Source organism: Nestor notabilis, unplaced genomic scaffold, assembly GCF_000696875.1.
Source record: "Nestor notabilis isolate BGI_N333 unplaced genomic scaffold, ASM69687v1 scaffold1087, whole genome shotgun sequence".
Taxonomy (NCBI): domain Eukaryota; kingdom Metazoa; phylum Chordata; class Aves; order Psittaciformes; family Psittacidae; genus Nestor; species Nestor notabilis.
Genome location: NW_009935876.1, coordinates 59942 through 70020, shown reverse-complemented (window position 1 = coordinate 70020; position 10079 = coordinate 59942). Strand labels below are relative to the sequence as shown.

At 44.4% G+C, this 10079-nt stretch overlaps 1 protein-coding gene across 1 annotated transcript in view; it reads left to right on the top strand.

Annotated features, from left to right (window-relative positions):
* The first annotated feature begins 200 nt into the window (after positions 1-200).
* Positions 201-10079, top strand: part of SAP30BP (SAP30 binding protein) — a 31213-nt gene continuing 21334 nt past the window's right edge. Inside the window, exons 1-3 of the mRNA XM_010018024.1 lie at positions 201-401; positions 530-639; positions 3949-3996. Coding sequence (XP_010016326.1) covers positions 287-401; positions 530-639; positions 3949-3996 — 273 coding nt within the window. The 5' untranslated portion in view covers positions 201-286. The remainder of the gene's footprint in view (positions 402-529; positions 640-3948; positions 3997-10079) is intronic.

The window sequence follows — 10079 nt, the reverse complement described above, 5'->3', positions numbered from 1 at the left end:
ACTTGGGTAGGGTCCAGCAGCTCCTGTGCGGCGCCGCGCGATGACGTCAGGAGCCACACTTTAAAGGGCCAGCGCTCCCCTTTCCGCCTCCTGTCCCTGCCACGCCGCAGCCCCGCTCCGCCGTGCGGACGGGTTTTTCTCCTCTCGCCGCGAGCGGGCGCAGGAGCCAAACCCGGGTTAACATGAGGCTGCTTCAGGCGGAAGAAGGAGGGAGGTGTTGCTATGGTGACTGCTCTGTGCGCGCCATCTCCGCGCGCCGGAAGTCCGGCCTTGGAGGAGGTGGAAGATGGCGGCGGCGAAGCGGAGCGTCTTGTCTTCGTTGGCGGTTTACGCTGAGGATTCGGACCCGGAGTCGGACAGCGAGGCTGGGGCGGCGGGAAGCGATGGAGGAACGGCTACGGGTGAGGGTAGGGAGGTGCCCAGCCCGCCACCTTCCCCTGTGGAATGAAGGCCTCGCTCGTTGCCACCTCCGATGAGGAGGTGGTTTAACTTTTAAGTTAAACCTCATGGTTTAAGTTTTTCTCCTTAGGAGAGAAAGGAGGCCTGGTCTCAGTTGGGTACGGAGATGATGACTTCACCCGCCTGGATGGTGATGAGGACGGATATGAAGAAGAGGATGATGAGAACAGCAGGCAGTCAGTAAGTACTTCTGTGCTGCAGGAGCTTGCCCTGTTGCCTTTCATGCATTGCAGAGGTTTATTTCTTTCTAAAGAAAGCCCACGAGTTGCAACCCATAGTGGAAGCTGGAATATCTGACAGTGCTGATGGATTTCAGAACTGTCCAAATCTTTTGTTCACTTTGTTTTCAAGTAGAAAGCATTTGCGTTGAAACTTTTTAGTGGCTTGGTGCAGCCTTTGTTGCTTGTTATTAACTGTGTTGATGCTATTTGTCTCTTCTATGGGGAAAAAAGGGCTAGAAAGAGTCAACAGCCACACCAAAATAAAATTACTCTTTAAGTGTAGTTGAAACATGTATAGTATATGTCATACAGTATGATCATTTAGGAGGAACACACTGGTGCATAGTCAGCTGGAGAACTGAAAAGAATAAAGTTTTGTGATGTCTCAAAGTTATTCTTTTGTGTATAACTCACCCCACTCACTACATCAGGTTACCTTGGGGTAACAGCATCCCACCTAGATGTGAGTAGTTTTTTTTTTGTCACAGGTGCATGGTATGTGTTTAACATGACCTAAATACTGAGATAACTGATGAATTGTCAGACAGGGCAGGTAGCTCATTGCCTGCGAGTGCAGCGGTAACACATAAAAGGATATATAGTTGTCATGTGTCTGTAGCAGTGAAACAGTAAGTTTGGGGAGGGTTCTTGTCTGCTTTCATTATCATTAAATTTTTGCTTACCACCACATTTAGAATGTGTTATCTTGTTCCTCTTCTAGTCCTTTCCTCTACCATGTACCTAGAAAAAAACAGGGCTATGGTATGATAACCTTTCCTCATTGAAATTTACTTCCTGTGCATTAGGTTGGTCTCTTATGAGGCACTCACTGTTTCTGCCATCTGTTTTCCCAAGTAGCAGACAAGAAATTTGTGTCTGTTTCTTGCTTTTGACTTTGTTCTGTTGCTTACTGGAAAAGGTGCAAGCGGTAGCATTCAGGGGCTGCCCCTGGCATCTGATTTAGCAAAGTAGTAAAACTTCTTTACTGCTTTAGTGATTCTTTTTTTTATATCCCAAACTTCTAGACCCTTCTTCAATGAGATCGCTGTCCTGGGTTCAGCTGCAGCAGTCATTTTTCTCCTTCTTAGTAGCTGGTACAGTGCTGTGTTTTTGACTTTCAGCCTGGCAACAACGCTGATAACACCGATGTTTTTAGTTGTTGCTCAGTAATGTTTACTCCAACCAAGGACTTTCGCAGTCTCGTGCTCTGCCAGGGGGGAGGGGAAGCCGGGAGGAAGCAGAGACAGGACACCTGACCCAAACTAGCCAAAGGGGTGGCTTAACCCATGACAATTGCTTTAAAGAAAGTGGTAGGTGTGCTCGAGATCAGCTGTGTTTAGTTAGCATTGACAAATGGCCATGTAAATAGAGTAGCTTTTATTGCACACACAATTCTGAATGCAGGTTGCAGCATCTGTCATCTGGGAGGTACAAGTTGCTGTTCATGTAATGGCAGTGGATCTTTTGTGTATTTGTGGTTACTGTACAGATGTGTGCAGGTTACATGGGGTGCCTTCCCTCTGGCTTGTTGCAGAAGAGCAAGGCTTGGTTTTTTTGCATTAAGTTTTATTTGACCAGAATTGAGACCTTCCTTGATACTGCTTGTGCTAGCCACTCATATTGGTTGTGAGTTGTTTTCAGAAAGCAGTGCAAGTTGCATTCAGGTTGTCCTGGGCTTTTATCTAAACAACTCTGTGTTTATATTATTTACCTTAACAGTGACTGAAAAGTTTCTGTCTTTTTCAAAGACAGTTCTCAGTAATGTTTCTTTGATTGTTTCAGTGATATCCCTGCTAGGATAGGAGGCGTGGGGAGCTGGTTTAGTTACCTGTCTATAATGTGTATGGTTTGACCTATTGTTGCTTTGTTGAAAATGACTTTTATGTTTATAGTATAGGTGGGACTGTGGAGGGAGAGAAATCTCATTTCTGATAAACACCAAGTTACTTGATACTGTGGTTCTTTCCTAATTATAAGCTTACCATTGTTAAACTTTGACAGTGAAGTCTGAATTATTGGCATAAGTGCATCTTTAAGAAAGGTAAGCTGGAGAGTAGCTGAAGTGAAGGAGTTTGTCTCATTTCAGTGAGATAGGCATGTTACTTCAGGCAATTAAAACTTACTGGCACTATTGTGTGGTTAATCTGTAGCTTGCCTTGCCAGAATTGCTTGTGTGCTCATGCTCCAAGGTGAGCACACAAGCACATTTCATTGTAAACTCTTCCTTTCAGTTGCATGTAAATGTCATGCTGGTTTGGTTTGGGGTTTTTTTTCCCCACTTTTTGAAGCTGTAACACCAAGTTCTTGTTTTGGAGACAAAGTTGAAGTTTGTGGCAAATTTTGGAAGAAAAACTATTCTACTGAGTTGAGTGAACATAAAAAATGTTTTCTGCTCCTCAGGTTTGTTTTGAACCCAGAGTATGTATTCCTGGAAACATAGGTAGCCCTAGGCTCCCCAGTGAAGTACCTCCTAGGGCAGTGGAACAGTAGGCTTAGCTAACAGGTGGGGCCAAAGCTGGAGCTTACTTATGATGTGGTGTGGCATTTTACACAAGGCTGCGTTCAATATTTTAAGCTCTCACAGGGCAGAAATTTCTTGGTAGAAATAAAAACTGAGTGAGGTCTGTTACACAAAACAGTAACATTTGTCAGTGGTTCCCTTCTGTGCGAGTTCACATCATCTGCAGACGAGGATACAAGGGCACTATGCAAAACCAGTGCTGTAGCACTGGATCCTTGGAATGTGGTGCTATGCCAGACTCTTGCCAAGCCTGTGTGTTTGGAGTGATGGCGGGCCAGCTGTGTCCTGTGTGTCTTGCTGCTGTGTGCCTGGGAGTATAATAGGTCTTGCAAATGCTGCTTTTTCTGCTAGTACTACTAAATGGTGGGGGCAAGTGCAAATAACCTGCCTGCCAACTGGAAGAGACAGCATTATCAAATGGGAAATGTGTTTTTCCCCAGTTCTGTTGTTTCTTATTGTTTAGTTCTGAGCATTCAGGAGGAGCATGACTTTTGCAGGGGACATCTCTTACTGAGCAATGCTTTTCCCTGAAAAAAACCCCAAATAACAAACCCACAATGCAAACGAACACTTCTTTCCTTGACTGTAGGGCTTCTTTTCTGGTCATGAGTGGGTGGGGTAAAACTTCTTTCTGTGGAAAGGGTCTTAGACTATTGCTGGGCTGCTGAATGCCAGCCGTTTGCTGTAAGTGCAGTTACTTGCCAAGCCTGCTCTTTAAGCTTAATCCTGTAAATTCTTGTCTTGTAGGAAGATGACGATTCAGAGACTGAAAAACCTGAGGCTGGTGACCTAAAGGTATTTCAAAGTGTGGTGGTGGGGTGGGGAGGGGGGGAAGGTCAGTACAAGAAGAGTAAGTCTTATCAGTATGGCTTGGTGTTCATTTGTGATCTTCTGTGGCTAGTTTCATAATTTCCTTTTTGTAGCTGTAATGTGTTTCTTTTGACTTCTGGCTTTTGCCAAAGGTAGTTAAGTAGTCAGGCTGCGGGCTGAGTCATGATCAAGATCTGCATTTGTGAACTTGGTCATCCTGTGCATTAGACCTGAGGTATGTTTTCTGACAGTATCTCACCTATTTTGCACTGACCTGGGAGATGTACTGTTTGGTACAGAATGCTCTTACAACCAGTGTTAGCTGAAATACTTTCTGTATTTAGAACAACTTAATAAATTATGTTATGCTCCTGGAGGTCATGAAATGTGTCAGAATTGATTCATTTGTCTCCAGCTGTCTTTCTGTACTTCTGAATGAAGCAATTTTGTAAAGGTTGTGTGTAAAGTTAAGTGAAATAAGATCCCCAGATGGTAGCTATCATAGATAGTTGAAGTCATCTTTATCTTGGGATTACATCTTGTTTCTGCTGAACAACAGGCTTAACAGCACAGAGGAACATAACATCGGGCTAAAAAAGCTGGAAGACAGACACAGACCATATCCATTTGAGACTTTATATACATACCTGTGCTCCAATTGTTCTGCTAGTTCAATCATCCATACAATATAAGCAGCCTTGTGGGATACTGAGTGAAGGACACATGTGAGGGCCTTTATTTTATCCAGCAGCTTTCTCAAGCATCATAGAATCATGGAATGGTTTGGGTTGGAAAGGACTTTAAGATTATCCAGTTCCAACCCCCCAGTGCAGATAGATAGAATGCAGATAGTAAGCATTTGAGTTAACATAGGGTTTTGATAGGACAAGATGAGATAAAATTAATCTGTTGAGCTATTCTGCTAAAATTAGTTTTATAGCAGGAATTTCTTCTAGTTTCCACAATGTTTTTATGGGTTTATAGTGATATACAGTTGAGAATCTTGGCAGTTGTACTGCAGCTGGTAAATTCTCTTGCATCAGTGTGTGAAATATCATGAATGCCTTCTGTATGCAGATAAAAGGCACTTGGAAATGGAATTCTTTGTCGCCTTTCCTTGTTGGAAGAAAAAATAAATGACCTTTTTTTGGAAGTGAGGAAGAGGCAATTATTTCTATCCTTTTTCCACCTCTCTGGGCAACCTGTTCCAGTGCCTCACTACCCTCACAGGAAAGAATTTCTTCCTTAAATCTAACCTGAACTTCCCCTGTTTTAGTTTGAACCCATTACCTCTTTTCCTATCACTGCAGTCCCTGATGAAGAGTCCCTGTCCGGCATCCTTACAGGTCTCCTTCAGACACTGGAAGCTGCTCTGAGGTCTCCATGCAGCTTCTCTTCTCCAGGCTGAACAATCCCAACTTTCTCAGTCTGATTCATACGGGAGGTGCTCCAGCCCCCTTATCCTCATGGCCCTCCTCTGGACTTGCTCCAACAGCTCCATGTCCCTTTTATGTTGAGGACACCAGAACTGTACACAGTGCTCCAAGTGAGGTCTCACAAGAGCAGAGTAGAGGGCCATGCTGGTAATGCTGCTTTTGATGCAGCCCAGGACATGGTTGGTTTCTGGGCTCAAGCGCACACTGAAGCCGGCTCACGTTAAGCTTCTCATCAACCAACACCTCCAAGTCCTTCTCCACAGGGCTGCTCTGAATCTCTTCTCCGCCCAGCCTGGGGTTGTGCCAACCCAGGTGTAGGACCTTGCACTTTGCGTTGTTGAACTTGGTGAGGCTGGCATTATCCCACCTCACAAGCATGTTCAGGTCCCTCTGGATCCCCTGCCTTCCCTCCAGTGTATCAACTGAACCACACAGCTTGGTGTCGCCGGCAAACTTGCTGAGGGTGCATCAATCCCACTGTCCATGTCAGCAAGAAAGATGTTGAACAGGATCAGTCCCAACATCAACCCCTGAAGGGCGCCACTCATTACCAGTCTCCAGTTGGACATTGAGCCGTTTACTGCAACTCTTTGCATGCAGCTATCCAGCCAATTCTTTATCCACTGCGTGGTCCATCCATCAAATTGATGTCTCTCCAGTTTAGAGACAAGGATGTTGTGTGGGACAGTGCCAAATGCTTTGCACAAGTCCAGGCAGATGACATCAACTGCTCTGCCCCTGTCCATCAGTCCCATAGCCCCATCACAGCAGATCACCAACTTGCTCAGGCAGGATTTCCCCTTAGTGAAACCATGCTGGCTGTCACCAACTACCTCATTGTTTTTCATGTGCCTTAGCATGCTTTCCAGGGGAATCTGCTCCAAGATTTTGCCAGGCACGGAGGTGAGACTGACTAGTCTATAGTTTCCTGGGTCTTCCATTTTCCCCTTCTTAGGAATGAGGATTGTATTTCCCTTTTTCCAGGGCAATGTAGAAAAGATCTGACAGTACAAGAACAAAATCGAACTACAGTAGTTCTTGTCTGAGTAATGATGCATTACAGAAATCTTACCACTGAATTGTGAGACTGCTGCTGCTTTAACATGTTGCTGACATTTCATGTTGGCTTGTTTAAAGTCTCTTGATTTCAGTGAGTTCTATGTGCTGCTGTTTAACCCTTCTGAGGAAGAACTACACCTGGCCATGGAACAGTGTTTCAGCTTCAGTTGGGAAGCAAAGAAACAACGCATCTATCAAAATGATTTAGTGTCTTGGGTACACTGTGCAGTAGGGACTTTGCAAGAAGTGAAAATGTGAATTTAAAGTTACTTATTTTTTTAAGTTTAAAATGTAATTCCTCGCATGGCATGAAAGGTGAGGATTTGAGAAGAATAGCAGGGAGGCAAATCTGAGCTTCAGTTTGACTTCCATGATATCCTTAATAGATAGATGTCTTCATACACAAGTGAAAAAGGGAGTAGCTTTTTCTGGCCTTTTGGGTTTTATGGAATTCTAGCTAGGTAGCCAGGTGGCACTTAAGGGAGAGGCAGAAGCACACCTTTTGCTGTGCAGCGTGCTGCAAGGCAGCCGTGTGCTGTGCTGGTCAGAGAGCAGGCATGTTGCTGTACAGCATTCCCTGTGGCACTGATGGAGTTGTGCTAGCCAGGGTGTTAAGAAATTCACTTGGGATGGGGGGAGGTGGAACATCGCTGTAAAAATAGTTTTGCTTGGAACAGTTGCAGATGTTTCCTATCCTTTTTTCCCACCAAGTGGCAGTATTCTCCTCTTTCTTCCTCATTGCTTTGAGCTTGCAGTATCTGACAACTAGTGAGTAAGGGCTGTAGTTACTGTAAAGCCCAAGTGTGGTGCTTGGTTATAACTTGCTTACACTTTTGGACAACATTTTGTTCTGTCTCAGCTGAGTGCTGCTGTAGTTCTTGCTCTATTGTAAGACATCACAGACCTGGAAACGTTTAAGTAGCTATCACAGGCCCCTTATATACCGTGAGGGCTTTTCCGGGGTCTGAGCCTGACTGTAAACAGAAGATAGATCCTTAAATGCACGAATGTGATAAAGCCATTGCAATTCCTCAGGTAATTATAGTAATTTCAAGCCCTGAATATACACTTAGCATTTTTTCTGGTGTTCTGCCTCTTTGTACCTACAGTGAAGGAACTATTTTGAGATTTTATCTTGAATAACTGACCAGGACAGTTGAGCCAGGCTGTGTGGAGAAGGAGGTCTCTTGTTGCTGGTGCATCCTGCAGTTTGGCCTCATTCTTTACTTGGATAGTACCAGGCACAAAACCTTCAGAAGGTTCAGCTGGTGTCTTGTGGTTACAGACTGAGGAGACTTAAAGCTGTGAACATTGTAAAAACTGTCTGCTAAAGTGATGATGGGGAGAGAGGAATTTGGAGCCTGACTCGAATAGCCACACTGGGGAGATATTTTTTTACCCCACCTATGGAATTTATATTTTATCTCTGTTTTTTATCTTGGTTCCAGGGAGTGTGCTCTTGTTGATCTTGATGAAGGTACATTATGTCTGTACAGCCCTTCTTCCTCACTAGAGGTGATGTCAATATAAAGCGCTAGATGGGACTGCAGCTTATCTGTGTTTTTTCTGCTGAGTAGCAAGTCACAAAAAGCTATTCAAGTTCAAACATGCGGATGTCAAACTGCTGTTTTCTGTCTACCCTCAGAGGCATACATGGAGACTTTTCTATACATGTCTTTGGGGAAAGGGTGTGCCAGGAGTGGAAGAATATTTAAGCTTCATCAGTCATCTGAAAGTGTTCTTCCAGAGAAAGCTTCTTGCCCATAGGATTCACTGTTACTGAGCACCTGTGAGCCAGTTCTGAACACTGTGTGCTTGCAGCAAAAAGCAGAATCTTCCTTTTTTTAAGTAGCAATATCAGGTATGTCGCATTCTTTAGCTGCACTTTGAAGTGTTTCAAGCGCTCATGGAAAACTAGAGATTCAAATCTAGGTAAAACTAATCCTTCTTCCAAATTTCTCTCTGGATGGATGTCCTCAGGTTGTGGAACAGGACATGTTTGTTAGTGACCAAAATCACTTTAGGGGTCCCTGCATTTAAGTGAGCAGTCATTAACTGTAAACAAATATCTGTCCTAAAGGCATTTCGGGAACAAGGCCTTCTGATTAGAAGGGAAAAGAAATGATCAACAGAAGCTTTGGCAAAGGCATGGTTTTAAAAAGATGGAATCTCACAGCCTGCATGGGTTCCTTGTGTTTTTTCCTCGTATGATAAAACCATGGCTACAAAACAAGGATGTGGAAATGTATCTGAACTTCGGTGCTCTGCTGTGTTGATTTGGGAGGACAAGGGTTAATGGACTGTGCAGTGAGTGCAAGGTGCTTGGGCTTTTGCGAGGAGCTAGCTATGGTTACAGCCTTGATGCAGTAACAAGATACAGGCCTTCAGAGCTCACTAAATAGAGGGGCCCTACAGGAAGAAGGTAAATGAACCTTAAATGCAATACTGACCTTGTGCTCCAAGTCCCACCTGAGGCATTCTGTCCTTCACCTTGTAGGGCTGGATGAATTACAGGCTGCAAGTGTTGATCAGGGATAGAGCCCAGCCCTGCAGCTTGGCTAGCTGGAGTTTTCACAGGGGAAATCATTAACTCTTGAGCCTTGATTGTGGTATCAGGAGCAGCCGGTTCAGGAAAGCTAATAAATTTGCCACTCCCTTGGCAAGTGAATGCCTGGCACATGGCAACAATTTTTCAAAGCAGGTGGCTACTTTGATGTTTTCTGATTTTGAAAGTCCCCTCTGCATCTCGAGGCATTGTATGAAGGGGCAGCCAAACTGGGATGGAGCAGAAGGGTGTTGGATTTTCAGAGGAATACTGTATTACTCAGCATGTACCATATTGACTCAGTAAGTTTGGCTTTTATTGGTACAGCATGCTTGTGGAGTAATTCTACTGTGTTATGACGTGTAGGTGTGTACTAATGCTTAGATAGAGACTTCTGATTGCAGTATTTTATTTTTATCTTGCTTGCCCTTAACCTTTTTGTTTAAATACCAGAATTATCTTGATCTAAAGTAAATGAGGTAAGTGCTAAGTACCAGCAAATGGGGGTCTGTGAATTAATGTAATCCCTGTAATTAACTCTTACTTTGATAAGGCATGTTAACTTTTCTGAATTCAAGAAACATTCATGAAGCCAGATTCTCAAAATGTGCCTGAATCTAATCAATAAATTTCACCTCAAGTATAACTGTTTTGGTCTGAAGAAGGGGAAAAAGTGTTTGGAAAAAGTTGTGCCCCAGCATGAGTTGGATGTGGACCTCCTTGAGTGAGTCCAGAGGATGCCATGGAGATGCTGTGGAGGCTGGAGCACCTCTGATCTGGAGACAGGCTGAGAGAGCTGGGCTTGTTCAGCCAGGAGAAGAGAAGGCTCCAGGGAGACCTTAGAGCAGCTCCAGTGCCTAAAGGGGCTACAAGAAACCTTTTGACAAGGGCATGTAGCACCAGGCCAAGGGGGAATGGCTTTAACCTGCCAGAGGGGAGATTGAGATGAGCTCTGAGGCAGAAGCTCTTCCCTGTGAGGGTGCTGAGGCGCTGGCACAGGGTGCCCAGAGAAGCTGGGGCTGGGGCAT